Below are 19503 nucleotides of genomic sequence, written 5' to 3'. Positions count from 1 at the left end.
TTGGAGATGTGAGGGTCAGGGGCAGCCTTGGCTGCAGTGACCATGATATGGTGCAGTTCAGGATCTTGTGAGGAGGAAGCAGGGCAAAAAGTAGGATTAAGACCCTGGACTTCAGGGGAGAAAACTTTGGCCTCTTCAGGGATCTACTTGGAACAATTCCATGGGTTAGGGCCCTGAGATGAAGGGGGGGTCCAAGACAGCTGGTCAGTATTCAAGCATCACCTCCTCCAGGCTCAAGATTAATGCATTCCTACGAGCAAGAAGGCAAGCAAAGGAGGCAGGAGACCTGCATGGAGGAGCAGGGAGAGCCTAGCAAAGCTCAAACAGAAGAAGGAAGTTTACAGCATGTGGAAAAAGGGACATGCCACTTGGGAGGAATATAGGGACGTGTCCTGGTTTCAGTTAGCACAGAATTAATTTTCTTCCTAGTAGCTGGTGGAATGCTGTGTTTTGGCTTAGGATGAGAAGAGTGCTGATAACACCCCGATGCTTTAATTGTTGCAGAGCAGTGCTTATACTAAGCCAAGGACATCTCAGCCTTTTGCTCTGTCCTGCCAACGGGCAGGCTGGAGGTGCAGTAAGAGCTGGGAGGGGACAGACCCAGGACAGGTGACCCAAACTAGCCAAAGGGGTATTCCATACCATCTGACGTCATGCTAAACAATATATAGGGGTGGCTAGCTGGGGGGAGGGGGCCGGACTGCTCGGGGTTAGGCTGGGCATCGGTCAGCGAGTGGTGAGCAATTGCATTGTGCATCACTTGTTTGTACATACTATTATTACTTTCCTATTATCACCATTGTATTATTATTGTTATTATTTTTATTATTATTTTGTTATTATTATTCTCCTGTCTTATTAAACTGTCTTTATCTCAACTCACGGGCTTCACTTTCCATTTCTCTCCCCCGTCCCAGAGAGGGAGGGGGGAGGGTGAGCGAACGGCTGCGTGGTGTTTAGCTGCCAGCCGGGTTAAACCACGACAGCCTTTTTGGCGCCCAACGTGGGGCCCGAAAGGTTGAGATAACGGCAGATCTGACCAGAGTGTGTTAAACTAAAATTGGTGTAAGGATTAGACCTGCTTAATAGTCACTTGTCATGATGCTGATTGCTTTAATCTCAACTCTGCTGCGCCTGTTTTCCAAATTGAGTATTATAGTATATTATTTTCCGTATTTGCTCTCTGTCGTGTTGTTTATCCTCTCCGGGCCCTGGTTTCAGATCATTATGGTGCTGTGTGTTGTAGCAATGGCTTATGAGACGATAAGGTACCTGGTCATGACTCTAACTTGTTATTTGTATTCAGTAACATCGTCGACTCTGTACTTTGGAAACAGTATCTTGGAAACTGTTAGCAATTATACCTATTGTTTTTTTCCATTAGGGAGTCAATCTGTGGAGGGGAAAGGGGAGGATATTTTTCCTTACTTGCTTACTCTCCCTTTCTCCTTCACCACCCCTGTATCCTCCTGGGTCACTCTGCCTTCCTCCTTCACCACCCTCTTATCCCCTGAGCTTGTCACAATAGCTCTCCAAGATATTGAATATTTCTGGAATACTCAGAGTACCATAGTCTTGTTGTTCTGCCTCATGAATGCACTTCAGATTCTGCTTATAGTTAAACAACTACTTGGGAAGCTCTTCCGGAGATGTGCCCGGAGGCAGGATAGTTGTGGGTGGCAGGGAGTATGGGCGGATATGGGCAGGCATCTAGAGCAGTTGGCACCCCCAGTGTGTTGGAAATTCACCCCTGAACAATGGCAAAATCCTCAAAAACTGGCAGAATGCTTGAAAAAAAGGTGTCATGATTCTGGCAGTTCTAAAGTAACACAAATCATTGTAACGTGCTGGGGCCTGGCTCATGCCTATCGAGCTGCCATTGATACTGCTATCAACTTAGTGACAGACCCTGCGGCCACTCCAAGCCCTGTGACAGATCCAACGGCCACTGTGACCCCTACGGTGGACTCGGCAGCCGCTCCAGCTCCGGTTCCTGCAGCCGCTCCAGCTCCGGTTCCTGCAGCCGCTCCAGCTCCGGTTCCTGCAGCCGCTCCAGTCCCAGCTCCTGCAGCCGCTCCAGTCCCAGCTCCTGCAGCCGCTCCAGTCCCAGCTCCTGCAGCCGCTCCAGTCCCAGCTCCTGCAGCCGCTCCAGTCCCAGCTCCTGCAGCCGCTCCAGTCCCAGCTCCTGCAGCCGCTCCAGTCCCAGCTCCTGCAGCCGCTCCAGTCCCAGCTCCTGCAGCCGCTCCAGTTCCAGCTCCTGCAGCCGCTCCAGTTCCAGCTCCTGCAGCCGCCCCAGCTCCAGCTCCTGCAGCCGCCCCAGTTCCAGCTCCTGCAGCCGCTCCAGCTCCAGCTCCTGCAGCCGCTCCAGTCCCAGTTCCTGCAACTTCTCCAGTCCCAGCTCCTGAAGCTGCTCCAGTCCCAGCTCCTGCAGCCACTCCAGCTCCAGCTCCTGCAGCCGCTCCAGCTCCAGCTCCTGCAGCCGCTCCAGCTCCAGCTCCTACTGCTGCTCCAGTCCCAGCTCCTGCAACTGCTCCAGCTCCGGCAGCCGCTCCAGCTCCTGTGGCCGTGTCAGAGAAACGAGCTGTAGCAGTGCAAGTTGACCCTGCAGAGGGTATTCCAATCCCTGTAACGGGGTCAGAGAAACGAGCTGTAGCAGTGCAAGCTGCCCCTGCAGAGGGCATTCCAACCCCTGTAACGGGGTCAGAGAAACGAGCTGTAGCAGTGCAAGCTGCCCCTGCAGAGGGCATTCCAACCCCTGTGGCAGACCCTGTAACAAAGTCAGAGAAACGAGCAGTAGCAGTGCAAGCTGCCCCTGTAGAGAAGGTGAAAATATGGTACAGAAATTCAAGTCGTTTAGAACGCAGAGAGTCTTCTGCCAATCCAGGTAAGGCTTCTGCCAAAACTAAGTATAGAGATGACGAAGATGATGACGACGCTGGGCCATCAAGGATTCAGGAGGAGGAAGATGAGGATGCCGAAAGAGCAACAGTAACTACCCGAAGCCTAAACGAGCGCGAGCTACGAGATGTGCGAAAAGATTTTGGTCGCTGTATAGGTGAGCAGCTTGTCACCTGGCTGCTCCGGTGCTGGGACTCTGGAGCCAATTGTGTGGAATTAGACGGCAGGGAAGCCAGACGGTTGGGATCCCTTGCTCGAGACGCCGGCATTGACAAAGCAATTGCAGATGGAGCACGACCCACCAGCCTCTGGAGGCGTCTCCTCTCAGCTGTGAGGGAAAGGTATCCCTTCAAGGAAGATATTTTATGTGTACCAGGCAAGTGGACCACTATGGAGAAGGGAATCCAGTACCTGAGGGAATTAGCCGTACGGGAAGTGATTTATGAGGATCCAGACCAGACACAAACATCCAAAGATCCAGATGCAGTCAAGTGTACACGACCCATGTGGCGGAAGTTTGTACGGAGTGCACCATCATCATATGCCAGCTCATTGGCAGTAATGGCCTGGAAAGAGGATGAGGAACCCACAGTGGATGAAGCGGCTAAACAACTCCGGCAGTACGAAGAAAGTCTCTCCTCTTCCTTACAGGCCTGCGTCTCAGCTGTGGAGAAACTTTCTGAGGTTAAACCACGACAGCCTTTTTGGCCCCGAGCAGTCCGGCCCCCTCCCCCCAGCTAGCCACCCCTATATATTGTTTAGCATGACGTCAGATGGTATGGAATACCCCTTTGGCTAGTTTGGGTCACCTGTCCTGGGTCTGTCCCCTCCCAGCTCTTACTGCACCTCCAGCCTGCCCGTTGGCAGGACAGAGCAAAAGGCTGAGATGTCCTTGGCTTAGTATAAGCACTGCTCTGCAACAATTAAAGCATCGGGGTGTTATCAGCACTCTTCTCATCCTAAGCCAAAACACAGCATTCCACCAGCTACTAGGAAGAAAATTAATTCTGTGCTAACTGAAACCAGGACAGGACGCAATCAGAGTATGCAGGAATGTGATAAGGAAGGCCAAGGCCCAGTTGGAATTAAATCTGGCAAGGGATGTCAAGGACAACAAGAAGGGCTTCTTCAAATGCATCAGTAGAAAAAAAGAAGATGGGAAGATGTCAACCCACTGTTGAATGGGGCAGGTGCCCAGGTGACAAAGGATACAGAGAAGGCGGAGTTGCTGAATGCCTTTTTTGCTTCAGTCTTTACTGCTAAGTTCAGCCCTCAGGAATCTCAAACCCTGGAGACAAGAGAGGAAGCCTAGAGAAAGGAAGACTTTCCCTTGGTCGAAGAGGATAAGGTCAGAGATCATTTAAGCAAACCTGACATCCACAAATCCATTGTCCCTGATGGAATGCACCCACAGCAGGTGCTGAGGGGGCTGGCTGATGTTATTGCCACTCTCTGTCATCTTTGAAGGATTGTGGAGAACAGGAGAGGTGCCTGAGGACTGGAAGAAAGCGAGTGTCATGCCAGTCTTCAAGAAGGGCAAGAAGGAGGACCCAGGTAACAACAGGCCACTCAGCCTCACCTCCATCCCTGGAAAGGAGCAGCTCATCCTGGAGGTCATCTCCAAGCATGCAGAGGACAAGAAGGAGATCATGAGTAGTCAGAATGGATTCACCAAGGGGAAGTCATGCTTAAATCCTCCTAAGTGTGGTGGATCAGAGAACTAATCTTTTTTTTTGACATTGTTGTTATTTGCTTGTTATTTTTTTAGCTTTATTTTATTCATTCGAATTGCAGTACTGGCACAATGGTGGTCACAGAAATGAGTCAGAGTAGGTTTGGAGGCAAGTCCATCCCTGTTAGCAGAAGCCTGAGTTTACCTTAGGTTAAAGTGACAGAGAAACTCTGACTTTTGAATGATTCGCCAGGGGAGTTTTAGGTTAGATGTTAGGAGGAATTTCTTTACTGAAAGGGTTGTTAGGCACTGGAACGGGCTGCCCAGGGAGGTGGTGGAGTCACCATCCCTGGAAGTCTTCAAAAGACGTTTAGATGTAGAGCTTAGGGATATGGTTTAGTGGGGACTGTTAGTGTTAGGTTAGAGGTTGGACTCGATGATCTTGAGGTCTCTTCCAACCTAGAGATTCTGTGATTCTGTGATTAATTTGAAAGCTACAGATAGAAACGATCAGACTGAAAAAGCTGCCTTTTCGTATTTATGACCCTGCATTTCCTAAAAAGCCATGTTGTCTTGAGAGCTCAGGTTTGGCCATTGAGAATGTCATTTGATGTTGGGAAACCTGAACAATTCTGAACTGGTTTCTTCTTTGCCTCGCTGCATGGAGAAAACTGTTCTCTGCTGCAAGTCTGGGTAGCACAGAGACCCTGATCAGCTGCTGCTTCACAATTTGCATAGCTTTTCTACCTGTGCCCATTGAAAGTTGTCATTCCAATACAAATGAAACATATTTCTTCCTATTGTGAAGTGATACAGATAGAAATTACTCCACATGATGCACAGTGGTGGAAATTTGGGCTACAAAAGACAACGTGCATTCACTTACCCTCTGGTAGATTATTTGCTTTACAAGAATGCATGAGGGAATCTACTGGTACTTCTGACAGTACCAAAATGGGGAGCAAAGCCATTTTATGTAGTCTGTTTACCTCATAGTCCCCCAGCATCCAAAATTGTAATGCTGCGTGTGAGAGCATGCATGCCTACATCTTTCCTTTGGTATCTATTTATGAAATGGCTGTCCCATATTTTTTCTCATTCATTTTTTTAATCTTTTAGTACTGTATTTTTGGGCTGTTTTCAGTTCATACTGTCTGCCCCCACTGTTCCCTGAGGTAGTAAATTTTAGAATGTCATTACTCTGAAAATAAGCACCTGCTTTTATGTTTTATACTGATGTCCTACTGCTTTCATTAAGTGTACCATAGTGTATTTATTGTGTAAACTGATGAACAGCTGTACCTTTTTTTTATAATTTTTATAAAAAAATTTGTAATTTTTTAAACTTTAGTTATATTTCCTCTCATATTTCTCTTTAGACTGAAGAGTTTCAGCTCTTCAGATGGACCACTCCCGTGATCATTTTTGGTGTCCTTCTCTGTACCTTCTTTAATTCTACTATACCCTTGAATTGTGGTGACTGGAACAAAATACAGTACTCAGGACATGTTGCTGTGTCTAGTTCTCAATACCCTTCTTGATGATGCACAACTTCTGTTCAACAGTAGGAGCACAGTTCATGGTGTCTTTAAATCATATAATCAGGAATATTTTTTTTTATATTTAAGTTTTAAAAGTCTTATTTATTCCGTAAACCAAAATGCAAATACATGTATTAATATTTCAGTGCTCTGTTACTTCTAGAACTATATTCAGGAATTGTCTGGAATATCAAACATTCAGTACAAATGGAACCATTCGTTGTGGGGGATCATTCTTAAGTTTCTTGTGATTATAGATAAAATGATCAACAACTCCATATTATAAAACTCTGGCTACATAGAGAAATATGACCTTTGTATTTAAAGTTATTTTCTGAAATTAATTACTGTGAATCTTACATGATTTTGAATAAAAAGGAAAAAAATAAAGATCTTTTACTACTTCTGAAAATTTCTCTTATTTTGTGTAAAAAATACGGTTTCTTCTTAGTTAGTTTTGACTGTATGGATTTTGTTTTCTGCAGGCAAGCTCAAAAGATGCCGGATATCTGTATGCAGCAATACATCACCGCCTTGTGGCATTGCGAAGCTTTGCTGAGCAAGAACCAGAAGCTAACCAAATAGACATAGAGTCAGAAATAGCTTTTCAGCCATTAAACTGTGACAGTGATGAAGATGATGAAAAAATAACTCAAGTGAGCAGCAGTGGATCTGGTAAGTAGAATTTTTCCTAGAAATGTTGTAATTCTTCTTTTTTTCTTTCTTTTTTTTTTTTTTAATTTTAAGTAATAAAATTGTACTTTTTTTTCTGAATACAGCTTTCATCAAAGTTTCCGTTATAAATACCCCTTTCCAGGTAGATGAGGGTAATTCCTTGTAGCTTATTGCTGTTACAATACTAGGTTTTGCTAGATCAAGTATAAATAGAATAAAATAATTCAGTTAGAAGGGACCTGTGGAGATCATTGAGCCCAACTGCTTGACCACTTCAGAGCTAAACAAAAGTTAAAGCATGTTATAGTGGGCATTGTCTAAACATCACTTGAACACTGACAGGCATGGGGCATCAACCACCTCTCTAGGAAGTCCCTTCCAGTGGTTGGCCACCCTCATGGCAACGGAATTGTTCCTGATGTTCAGTGTGAACCTCCTCTGGTGGAGCTTTGTGCCATTCCCCGCACATCCTGTGATCAGTTCCCAGGGAGCAGAGACTGGCACCTCCCTCTTCACTTCCCCTGATCAGGAAGCTGCGGAGAGCAATGAGGCCACCTCAGAGCCTCCTTTTCTCCAGACTGGACAACCCAAGTGTCTTTAGACTCTCCGCACAGGACATGTCTTCCAGCCCTGATACTAGCCTTGTTCTCCTCTGAACACTTTCAAGGACCTTAACATCCTCTTTATATTGTGAAGCCCAGAAATGCACCTGATATTCAAGGTGAGGCCGCACCAATGCTAAGTATAGTGGGAGAATCACCTCTTTTTGCTGGCTGGCCATGCTGTGTTAAATGCACCCCAAAATGCTCTTTGCCCTCTTGGCTGCCCGGGCATACTGCTGGCTCACATTGAGCCTGATGTGGACCAGCACCCCCAGATCCCATCCTGCTGAGCTGCTCCCCAGCCACTCGTGTCTCAGGCTGTACCTGTGTCCCATCGCTCTGTCCCAGGTGCAGAACTCAGCGTTTTCCTTTGTTGAATTTCATGCCATTAATTATCACCCAAAATCTATCTAGATCCCTCTGCAAGGCCTCTTGTCCCTCCAGGAAGTCAGCAGCACCTCCCAGTTTAGTATCAGTGGCAAACTTGGTGTTGATGCATTCCACTTCTGCATCCAGATCATTGATAAAAATGTGGAGCAGGACTGGCCCTAGAATTGAGCTCTGGCAAACACCACCAGTGACCATCTGCCAGTATCTACTTTGCTTTATAGCAGTGGAATACTCTTTTGATAAGAGTTTGAGAGTTAAGAAATTTTAATATTGTCAAGCTTTATCTAAAGGCTTTTTCAGTACATTTCAATATAAATGACTAGAGATTCTGAGGAACTTATTAATTGCCTGTAACAACTACTTGTCTGTGAAACTTGTGGGTCAAGATTTACATACCAGTTTTGGCAGCTTTTTTCAACATAAGAAGAATGTAGGCTTTTCAAAGTGAAGAGTACAGTTAAAAACAGGACATAAGGGGCAAGCTGACTTAGTGCTACTCTAGAAACTTAGTACAGCCCACTGCAAGGCTGGGGTTGCATTTGCAGAAAGCAAGGCAGAAACAGCTCTCAGACTTAGAAGCTCTTCTATCTTAGCAGAACACAAAACAAATCTCTGTCGCAAATTCACTCACTTGTGCCAAACTGCTATTGATGCACAAGCTACCAATTGTGTTGTCTTCTCATAGGACTACAGCAGGCATATTTGAGTTGTTGCTCATATCATTAGTTTCCTTCTTTAACTAAGTAACATACTGTCCTTATATTATAAACTACTCCGTTTAAAACTATTCAACAAAAATCAAATCATGCACAAGTAACAGCTATGAGTGACCATTTGCTTAAGGAAACAAATAAGCCTTTTTTCCCTTTTGGCAAATGCAGTTTACAGTGCTTGTTCCCATGGTCAATTGTTATTTAACTACATTTCAGCAGTATTCAGTGATCTAAACAAAGCATGATTCTCTTACACAACATTTTCTCACAAATACCTTCATTCTTTTTAGGAAATGTAAAATTGTTGGCTTTGAGAACTCCCTGGATTGCTCCCAGATAATCAAACATTCCCTCAGTTATTCCTAAATAGTCTCTATTGACTTTACAAAGAGTCTGGTAACTTGAAAACTCTGGATGGAACTTAATTCCTTTCCAGAATTACTCTGATAAGAACTCTTTGTTCTTTTAGGGAAAAAAAAAAAAAAGAGGTGAAAGGGAATGTCAAAGCAGTTTAGGAGCACAGATTTACAAGTTAAATATTTATTTTGACTTGCAGAGTCTTTTGATACAAATATTCAGATGGCAGCCAGCAAACAGATTCTGAGATATGAGTGTCAGGTGCTCATGAGTGTCAAACCCTTTAGTTTAAGCTTTTATCTTTGAAGTATGTCCAAACAATTACTCACAGCAGTTCTAACAATCAGTTTCAAGTACCTTCTGCATGACTTCTGTCATTCTCTTCTCCTTATCTCTTCTATTATTTTCAGAGCCATGAGGTTTTTTGCGTAAATTTCAGTTACTGGTCACACTTTACATGCAGACATTCAGATCTTACACACACCTGTCCCTGGAACTCCCATGTCCAAAAGAGGAAAAAAATACGCATCATGGCTTTTTGAGCAGGGCATGGTCAGTTTTAAATACCAGCATAGAAACATGAATTTGGATGCAACAGATCAGATCCTGCATATTTAATAACATTTGATTAAGATCCTGCATGCTTTCATTTTCATTGTAGTATATGCATGCAAATGTCTCCTTATTTTCATTTTCAGAGATTGCCTCTCCTTTAGACTGCTATAAAGGTTAAGAAATAATGACTGTTTCATTTAAAGAAATAAGGGTAGAAAGTATACCTGGACTTCATTTCATTGTATTCTACCTGTTTTGTCTGAGGAAGTAACAACGGTTCTCCCTTTTCCTTAACATAAGCAATTTCCTTCTTGTTAAATGGAAGTAGCATAGTTTCCCAGATTATGCCATATGTTTCTTGACACTATGGAAGACATGAATAAATAGATCAAAACTATATTTAGTGAAAAAGACTGAAGAAAAAACAGGCATGGTATATGTAAGTGAAGCACTTGTGAACATGAAAATGGTTCTATATGTATGCAATATTTTTTTTACATACGGAATTATTCACTATACCATTCACGGGACATTAATGCTGTACAAGGACTCTATATTGTAGGAAAGGTATTTCTACCATTTTACAGATTCACTATTGACATCTATTCCAATATATTCAAAATTCTTAATTGAATTGCCTTACTTTCAAGTAGGGATATTGTTTTCATAAGGTCCATAAATAGTAAGTTTATTTACCTAGTATTTTTATCAGCTTGTATTTCACTAGTCACAGCTTGGATACTTTCACCAGCAAATTGCTTTTTAAATCTAAATGGAGAGAAACAGACAATTCATCTATCTTTAAATGGATTTTTAGAGTGGTTGGGATCAATCACTCTCTGGGAATTATTTATCTTTTCCCACTAACTACAAAATGAGTTGAGGAGATGAATTTAGACTAGACAGCAAATTTCTAGGCTAACCAAAGTCAGGCAAATCTCTTTTTCCATTTCTTTCACTACAAACTTATTTCTCCACTAAATGTTGTCACTGCATTTGCTTCAAGCTATCTTTGTAATAACTAGCTGAAGAAAACCCAGCAGAATTCTTCATTATACATATGAAAAAAAAGAAATCTCACCAAATAATTTAACAGATAAAATGATGCAAAATACTGGTATGAAAGGCATGAATAATTGGAACTAGAGTACTCTGTTATGAGGGAAATGCTACTGCTTGACTCTCTTTTTTTTTTTTTTTCTTCTCCTGGGATTTGAAACTTTACATTATTTGCTGTTTGGAGAATCCTCAGCAAACAGAATGGGGAATGCCACTTAACCATTGCATACAAAATAGCCTAGTGAGGCTATTCAAGGAGAATGGTCTCCTTGTAGGCAACAACATGAGCCCTGTAGATATGGAGGACCTAGCACCCAGTAGCTGTTCTGCAATGAGTGAGTGAATGTGCAAACTGTTGCCAATTCCTCCTCTGTCTTCGCTAATAGATCTCAAACACCTGTTTGGGATTTTTCTGTGTGTTGGCAGACCTGTGTCAGGTATCTGTGCAGATACAGTCTTACGACAGCTGCTTTCTAAGCCCATTGACTACAGGCTGTTACAGTTTCAGCACGTGGGAATATTGAGTCACTCTGCTGATATGCGTAAATGCCCCACATAGTTACTGGATAGATGATTCTCTAACTTAGGTACCGTATCTTTTGCAGGTTGCCTACCTCTTTCCACTGGGCACTAACAAGGTACCAATGTCAGGTTCAACAAGTCAGCCAGCCAGCACATGCATCTGTTATTTAGAACCACAACTTCTCAGCCTGCCATTGGTAGCAGGTGATCTGAAGTCATTACTTAGACCCCATAGTCACTAAAATGTCTTTGAAAATATTACTTCTTGCTTCTGATACTTCTAAGAGATTTTTCTGTGTTTTTTTCATTGCTGTCAAGGAGATTCCATCCTTGCTCCAGAAAGACGCACTTTGGTTACATTTATAAACAGGCGTTGATTCCATCATGGTCATCAGAAACAGTGGAAGGCCCTTTAAGTGTTGTAACTGTATTAGGATTTAGAAAGAACTGTTACTCTTTGGGAGGTGTAATGAGTTTCTTTCACAGAGGTGTACAAAATGTCAGTAGTACTAGTACAACGTGGGGCTATACATGGGATAGCACTTCTATCCTCTTCTCTTTTATGATGTTGCAGGAATTAATTTATGAGGATTTGCATCCCTGAGGGAAAACAGAGAGGCTGGAAAAGCGTATGTGAGGGATAAGGATGAGAATTATCACTAGGCACAGAAATGCTCTATGAGTTAGGTCTTACACTGTACCTTAACCATTAACTCACTTAAAATTTCTCCTAAATTCATTCTGATTGTAGGATCCTCTCTATTGAGTTGTCTTCTCTTTCCTGGCATAGAATTTTCTTTTAGAGTTTCTTAGGTGGAATTCAAAGATGCTGGGGTCTATGACTAGGTAGGTTCCAAGAAGTCTACCTGTACATAGCCTTGCGAGAAAGCCAAAGTGTATGGAGACATAGTGTGTCCTGTGTGGATCCAGCAAGAATTGCATGGATTTTGAAGACTAGTGGTGTTGAGCGCAGAACAGTATCATGTCACAGAAGTGCAACCTTTGTTTTATTATATAGAAGTTTTCTAGTCTACTATACACATACCTCTTATATCGGCCTCACTATGACTCTGGCATCTCCTGGTGTTTATAAAGATTAAAACTGTTAACAGAGCTTTTTTATTAAAAACAACAACAACAACAAAAATTAAAATACTCTCTAAAGAAACTACTGTTCAGCACCATCATAGGAACTCCTTAAAAACCTACCTCTGTTTGATATTTTTTGTCAATTTGAATTCTTACCTTGTGCTAAAGTTAAGATTCCAAATCATTAATCTAACACACACACACACACAATAGATAGTGATTAAAAAAGCGGAGGAGAAGTTAATTCTTAACTTATTTTTTGGAGTTCAAGTTTCTTTATTCTTTGAAGTGGATATCAGTAATACCTAAAAAAATAGTGGAAGAGGCAACTCTCTGATTGGCTTTAAATGATGACATAGGGGAAGAAGAAATCAAATGCAATGTGACAAATTGAAGTCCTTTCAGATCACCTCTAAGAAGTTTAAAACTTTTAGTAATTGTTTAGAGGTGCCCAGATGAAATTGCTTTCATCTGGCCACATCTTACTATGAAAACTAGTAAGATAGTTATATGCATCTGACATCAGCTATGAAGACTTTTTGCAGATTAGTGATAGTCCCCACAGATAGGTGGGTAATGTAAATTACCCACCACAGACACCCTTGGGTACTTTATCATGACCAGTGAGTTACTTGAAGGTATGCCAGAGTTTTCAGTTTACTGAGCACCTAGTACAAAGTCTTAAAAACATCAAATTACTTAAGACAGTATTCCCCTTACAGGGCAAGTTATTTTGCATCCCAGATTCACTGTCCTATCAAAACACCTGAATCTTTAGTGCTTGTGTGCTCATCTTTATTGGCATGGGGAGTCACAGGATTCATTCACTATTCACATGCTCAAATATTTGTGAATAATACTGTGTTATCTTGTTAGATATTTACCTAAACCAGGAACTGATTGTATCCAAACTTTAACCTACTGCTTTGGTATTATGAAACACCAGTTTGTTTCAAAATGTGAATACACTCAAATAAGCAAGGTTATTAAAAATTCTATTTCAGATCACTCTAGATGGAACCGCAGGCAGCCCGTAGTCTGCTCATGACATCTACCACACAGCAACAACAGCACCACTGGGAACTGATCTTCCCTAAATGCCTAAGATGTCTCATCAGAACGCGGAGGAATGAAATCAGATGAATTTTGCTTTGTAATTTTTAAGCACAGATTAATTTTAGAGACAGCTTAAGTTCAATAAATTGGGAAAGAACTTGAGAGGCACTTTTGAGGATTCCAGTCAGCCTGCTTTGCACTGAGATAAGAATGACATGATGGCATCCAGTATTCAAGAATTGTTAAAAAGGCTTCAGATTTTATAATTAAATATACTTAGATTCATTATTAAAATAAGGAATTTTATAGAGAATCAATTTTTATTCATCATATTGATGGATAAAAACATATAACCATTAAATAATAAAATACCTGAAAGATTTTTTTTTGTCTTTTATTTAAAAGATACATTTTGAAGACTTTAAATTGGGCATCACTGAAAACATTTATTTAAAATTGTCTGGTAATAGTCAGCATCTCGTTTGTAATTACATTCAAGCAGAATTATGACTGGCAGTTCAGCATGACAAAGGCCAACAGAAATCAAAATTCATAACTAAGCAAGTGGGGTTTTTTTGTTTGTTTTAAATATGTGGAGTTGTAGACTGGTTATAGAATTTTACTAAAGGACAAAGAACCAATATCTGCTTTTACACCCAAGAGCACCAGGAGGACTGAACACGAAGAACAGTAAACACAAGTTCCGGGGGGCATGTGAGCTTTAAATCTATAAGTGTATCTGTTTACACTTACGAACACCTTTTTGCTTGCTCAGAACAAGCACTGTTAACAGTCCATTTGATATACACAAATAAATGCCTGGACAGTATAACTAGAGATCTGCATAAAATCTTTTATATGCATATCTAAGATTATTTATGCTTTATTATTAGCTGAAGATATCCCTAAACAGCATCTTGTATTGAGATGAATATTTTACACAGTCAAATTATGTGCAATAATCCAAACAGTGCCAAAGACCCAATCACTCTGTAAAAGTGATTCCACAAACTGCTGCTCACTACCCAACCATTCTCAAGAAGAGTTAGAAAAATCAATTCTCTGTAAAGCCACCTGTGAATTAAGACTTTCCAGATCCTTCGTAAGCCTATGACAGTGCAGGCACCATTTAAAGCCATGTGCTTTCTATTCTTTCTGTCAACAGATAAAGAAGGTGTCTGTAATAATTCTGCTGCAACGCTGCCTTGTATCTTGTTGGTTAACTAATATTATTTCCTGGTCATTCTCAGAGCTTAAAAAGAAGTTCTGAAATATCTGAAGTCCTTTTAATTAATAAAGCTGTAATGATTTCTCAGCCTTAAAAGCTGCATCATACCTGAAGACTCAAGTTTTAATTTAGTCTTGCAATCTGAACATACAAGTATGAAGTTGGAAGAATTTCAGCTTCCTGAACTCTCATTGCCGTGTCAAGATCAGCTTCTAGATGAAGCTGAACTAGCATCTGGATTACGCTGAATCTTAAATAGCTGGCCAAAATTAGCACTTGTCTGACATCTGGATGACGGAAAGCTTGAGTGGGACTGGACTTTTGCCTTCAGAAAAAGGAAAGTCCTTCACTACAGAACATTTGTCTCAAATAGTGAAGCACTGGAACTCTTCAACTCTTCAGTTTGCTGATAACAAAAATGTTTTTTCCATGACTAGCCGTACAGTGTGTCCCTTTCTATCAGACTCACTGCTGACCATAACAATATTTCCATCACTGACCTTCATATTTCATTGCTGCAACTCATACGCAGGAGCTAAGCTCCATGTTATAAAAACCAGCAGTTGTTAAAAACAGCAGTTCCATGTATTTAGCAACAGGTCACGGTGAGAACTTTGTCCTGGAGTTCAGCTGGTTGTGCACTGAAAGTAGAGATTGATTTCAAAATCTGCCTGGGTAATCAAAGTGTTCCATGAAATCGAGTGTAGGCACCAGAGCGCCATGATATCCCACAACATCTAAATTCTACTACTGCTATAAAATTATTGGGAAATAAGGAGCGTTCCAGAGTAGGTGCAACAGAATTTTTGCAGACAAAGGACTTTAAAACTTTATAAGTTGCTCTCACAGTGTAAGGAACAAAGCTTACAATCAGTCACAAATAAACTCTCTTCTCAGCTGCCTTTTCTCAAGATCTTATTATATGTACACAAGAATGCACACACACACACAATCACACACACACACATTTAAAAATGAAGCTATATCTCCTACAAGCTGAGGAGGAAAAGAGATATTTAAATATTGTGAGGAGTTTGGATACTGTGGTAATAGAAGACAAATGAATATATGTGCAGACATATTTATGGTATGAATTTTTACTCTTTATATCCTAATCCATTATTTATTCTGTTTTGTCTCATTGCACTAAGTTCCATTGTTTCCCAAGACTGAAGGTATGCTAATATGTAATATATAATCTTGGTTTTGTAAATGTAAAGTATGCCACTTTTTGACTGCTGGAGCAACGATTTCTATGTCTAGATAATAAACAATTTTCTTACAGCTTTATCTTCCATCTAACAAGGTGTCTTATTGTGTGTCCAAATCAGAGCTTCCTACAGACTGTTCTTACCCACTATTTCTAGCCTGTTTTCCTAAGGAAAGATTTAAACAACTGCATGCCCTACACATCTGGCTCTCAGACCTACTTTGAGCCCAGCAGAGTTTTGGAAAAAATTGCCAGGAGGTACAAAGCTCCGAATCAATTTAAGTTCTTCATGAAAATTGGCAGTTTTGGGGTGATGCAACTCAAATAGCGGTATCCTTTCAGGAAACAGTCTTAGGGTAAGCTTGGTTTTATTTTCTGTGAGGCTTGTGGGGCTGAGCATGGCATTCCTGGTTCTGAACAGGGAGGAACGATAGAGGAAAACCGTGGAGGGGTGGCTACCTGGGTTTACTGTGGTCTGAAGAGTAGAACAGAGACATTTAATAGGGACCAAATCCATATGAAACTGGACATCACTAATGTTGCTGTTCATGGAGCAACTTGTTGCATGCTTTTCCAGATGAATGTTTTTATTTAATTAATTATTTACTGAACATAACTTCTTCATACAAAATTTCTAACAAATCCCAGTGATTAATTAGTATATAGAGAGGATGCAGAGCTGGAAATTCTTAGGTGTTAGTGCTGGAATAATAAGCAAAAAGAGGGAAAACTAGCAATTCCTAATAAAAGGATATACATGTATATGCAGATACCTGACATTTAGATGATGACATTCTGGCAAAATGTACTTGGACAGGATGGCCTAAATGACTTATTCCATACTCTTCACATAAAGAAAAAAAAAAGGAAAAAGAAAATGTCTTATCAAAAATCTTTGTGTCTCTTCCTTTGTCTCTCTTTTTTTTTTTTTTTTTTACATCATTTGGTAAACTGTATGAAGTGAAGAGTTTAGCAGCACATTTGCTACTGCTTTCAGTGCTGCTGACAGTCTGTACAACAGAGACAGGGAGGGAAAGAGCATCCTCTTTTCTCTACATGGTTTTAGAGGACCTAGCACTGGAGCATGCTGGCAGGAAAAATAGGGAAAAAACACATTCCCTGTTCTACAGCAGCTGTCTATCTAAAAAGTGGAGTTTAGATTCCAGGGTCATTTTTCGCAATTCATTCTTATAAAACAATGTGTCTGCATGTTCAAGCATATTCACATTGCTTCTGAAATGTTGAAATCAGTTGTTAGCCCACTTCAAGGATGATGTAGATGGCCTTGCACAAAGGCTGAGAAGAAAAGCAGAAATGTAAATTTCTCTTAAGACATTCTGATGAAAGTGTGGACAATAAAGGTTGCTCCTTCTTGTTGTTTTTGTGTAAAGATTTTTAATAATTTGCATTCACAATAATAACTGCATTTATTTTTCTTGTTCTGAAGCATCCTTTAGTTTGGAATTTATGAAGCAAATTATATAGTCAAGCTATGCAATCACTGATGCAGATACAAACATTGCAAGTAAATTCTAGCACACATGGATGGAATCTGGGATGAGAAATTCAATAACTACTAATGAATTCATCTACCTGCCTTGTAAGATTCTGATGGGCTGAACAAGTGACACGTTCTCTGAGCATTAGTCTGGACTTTTCCTCTGAATAGTCAGAATTAACAGCTGTGGTCAGCTGAGTTCACAGTCTGAGGACTGCGTTTTGTAAAATATTACCTTGATGGTCTGTTTACCTCCTCCTCCGTGAGTGCAACTAAACACTGATAGCATTATCATTTTCAGATATCAGTGGTAGTTACCGGCATATGAAGAAAGTCGTATAAGTTAACTATATAACTGTTTATTAATTAAGTAATCACAAGAAGTCATTCCCCAGATTTAATAAGGAGTAGAAATGAAGAAGTTATGGCCCTAGACCATAATTTCAGTAGAACTAGTAGTAAATTATTTTGGATGAAAAATGGCTACATTTGGACAACCATATAAAACTGCTGGCACAGTCATGCACTGACAGTTTTCCAGCTAGTGTAATGACAGGAATAAATTAGTTGTGACTTAGAAATTATTCCAGGTATATTGTTTTGTCACACAGAATTAATACTTTTATGTTTCTTATATACCATTGTTTGTTTTGTTTTGTTTTGTTTTGTTTTTTGAAGTCCAGCCTGGTCTTCTATGGATTTTTGTCATGAAATTGACCTGTACTATAACTCCTTGATGTCTAAAATTAATGTTATTTTGAAGCATTTTCCTTGCTGCAGGCAGTACTGAGGTGTCCTTTATCACATGGGATATATAACTTTGGTTGTGGTCAGCCACAAGATAGAAAATTTTTACAGTGCAAATGCATCCCTGCTGCATAGTCGTTTCTTATAAGAATACCATGCTTAAATTCCCATGCTTGTTGATTTAATTTTGCGTGAGCCTATCTGTCTTTTAATGCACCGGATGTATTGCTCTGAAGCCATTGAAGATGGGACATACTTCATCTCGTAAGTGACAAACGTGAATATAATTCAAAACGAGTAATGTGTCATTTTACAGATTCTTGCATCTTATTCTGATGTATCCAAGTGTATGTTGCATGAGAAGCTGTAGTGAGGGTGAGGTTAAGCAGTCTTATTGAATGTTTTGGAAGTAGGCCCATCTATAAAGTACGATGCAAATTGTAACACTATACAAACTCTATTTTATGTGTTATGGAAAGTTTAAACCTTTTTCCAAATGTAGAAGGGGGTGTCGTTAAGATCTCTGTACCTCTCAGATAGTTTGTCTGAGACTCCCTTTTGGCAGTCATCTTCTTGGATGAGTCACTTTATACTCTGTCCTTCAGCTCTGCTTCCAGAAAATTAGGATATCTTACGGCATTTTGAATTTACACTTTAAAGTACATATTTTAAGGTTGCATGCCTATAATGTTTGCTGTGGGCATTAATTCAAAAGATCCTATCATGGCCTTTACTCTGAGGCATGTGTGTCTTCAGGATAAAATGCTGCTCCCTATCCAAGCTTGACAAAGCGGTTGAAGCTGATTTGTGATCAGTAATCAAAACAGTTCAATATAAATAGGTAATGCATGAAGTGCAGATCCCTAGAGCAGTCCAATTGTCACGTTGTAAGCTATAAAGTAGATATGATGCAGAACAGAGCCATAAATTTGCAAAACCTCTTATTTCCATTTGTTCTCCAGATATCATATTATCTACTGCTTCGTACACTCTAGAAGTTAATGGTTATACAGAATGAGGTATTTTCTGGTCAGCAAGGGAATTAGTTATGGTTAATTACCCTCTGGTAATCTGGTTTGTAGTAGCACCCTTCAAGGCTAAGCTAATCAGTAGATAGAAAATCCTACTACCTGTCATCAGTAGAGACTGGATGGAGCTCGTGTATTGTTATTATACAATAGCAGGGAATGGCAGAATGCCTTTAGCTAGTCGGATTTCCGAGGACTCTCCTGCTTAACAGTCCCATGGAAAAAAAAAACCTGCACTTACAGGTAAAAAGCTGCAGCTTCAGCCTGCCTGCATGGAGAGAGACGTGACTTCCCCTCGGGGAAAACCAGGCACAAGATGAGTAATTAGAGAAACGTGCGTGAATGCAGCCTTCAGTGTAGATGTGCTACGTGCGAAAAAGAATACCGAGTAAGGCAGTTTTTTGAAACGGTTAAAAAAAAAAAAAAAGAAAAAGAGAAAAAAAAAAAAAAAAAAAGCGATGTTTCCAAGTAGCTCACTTACAGTAATAGAAAGTAGCCCAGGATCGATTATTTTCCCTTCTTTTTGTTTTGTTTCCTGCATTTGCCAAAGGTAAACTTTGTTTACGTTAGTTCATGAGGCAGTGCTCCCCACAGGTCTTTCCCCAGCCCTGCTGCTTTCCACCAACCCTGCCATAAACCCACGAAAGACCAGAACAACCACGA

General features: G+C 40.7%; 1 protein-coding gene across 4 annotated transcripts in view; it reads left to right on the top strand.

Annotated features, from left to right (window-relative positions):
- Window positions 1-15662, top strand: part of RANBP3L (RAN binding protein 3 like) — a 44749-nt gene extending 29087 nt beyond the window's left edge. For 3 of the 4 annotated variants that reach the window (XM_068666349.1, XM_068666350.1, XM_068666348.1), the window contains 2 exons: window positions 6597-6786; window positions 13078-15662. In XM_068666349.1, coding sequence (XP_068522450.1) covers window positions 6597-6786; window positions 13078-13121 — 234 coding nt within the window. In that variant the 3' untranslated portion in view covers window positions 13122-15662. Of the gene's footprint in view, window positions 1-6596; window positions 6787-10646; window positions 10798-13077 lie in introns of all 4 variants that reach the window. The other variant, XR_011091082.1, reaches the window with a different exon arrangement.
- Window positions 15663-19503: the final 3841 nt, after the last annotated feature.

The sequence above is a fragment of the Anas acuta genome, chromosome Z, assembly GCF_963932015.1.
Source record: "Anas acuta chromosome Z, bAnaAcu1.1, whole genome shotgun sequence".
NCBI classification, from domain to species: Eukaryota; Metazoa; Chordata; class Aves; order Anseriformes; family Anatidae; genus Anas; species Anas acuta.
This window is presented reverse-complemented; position numbering and strand designations above follow the sequence as displayed.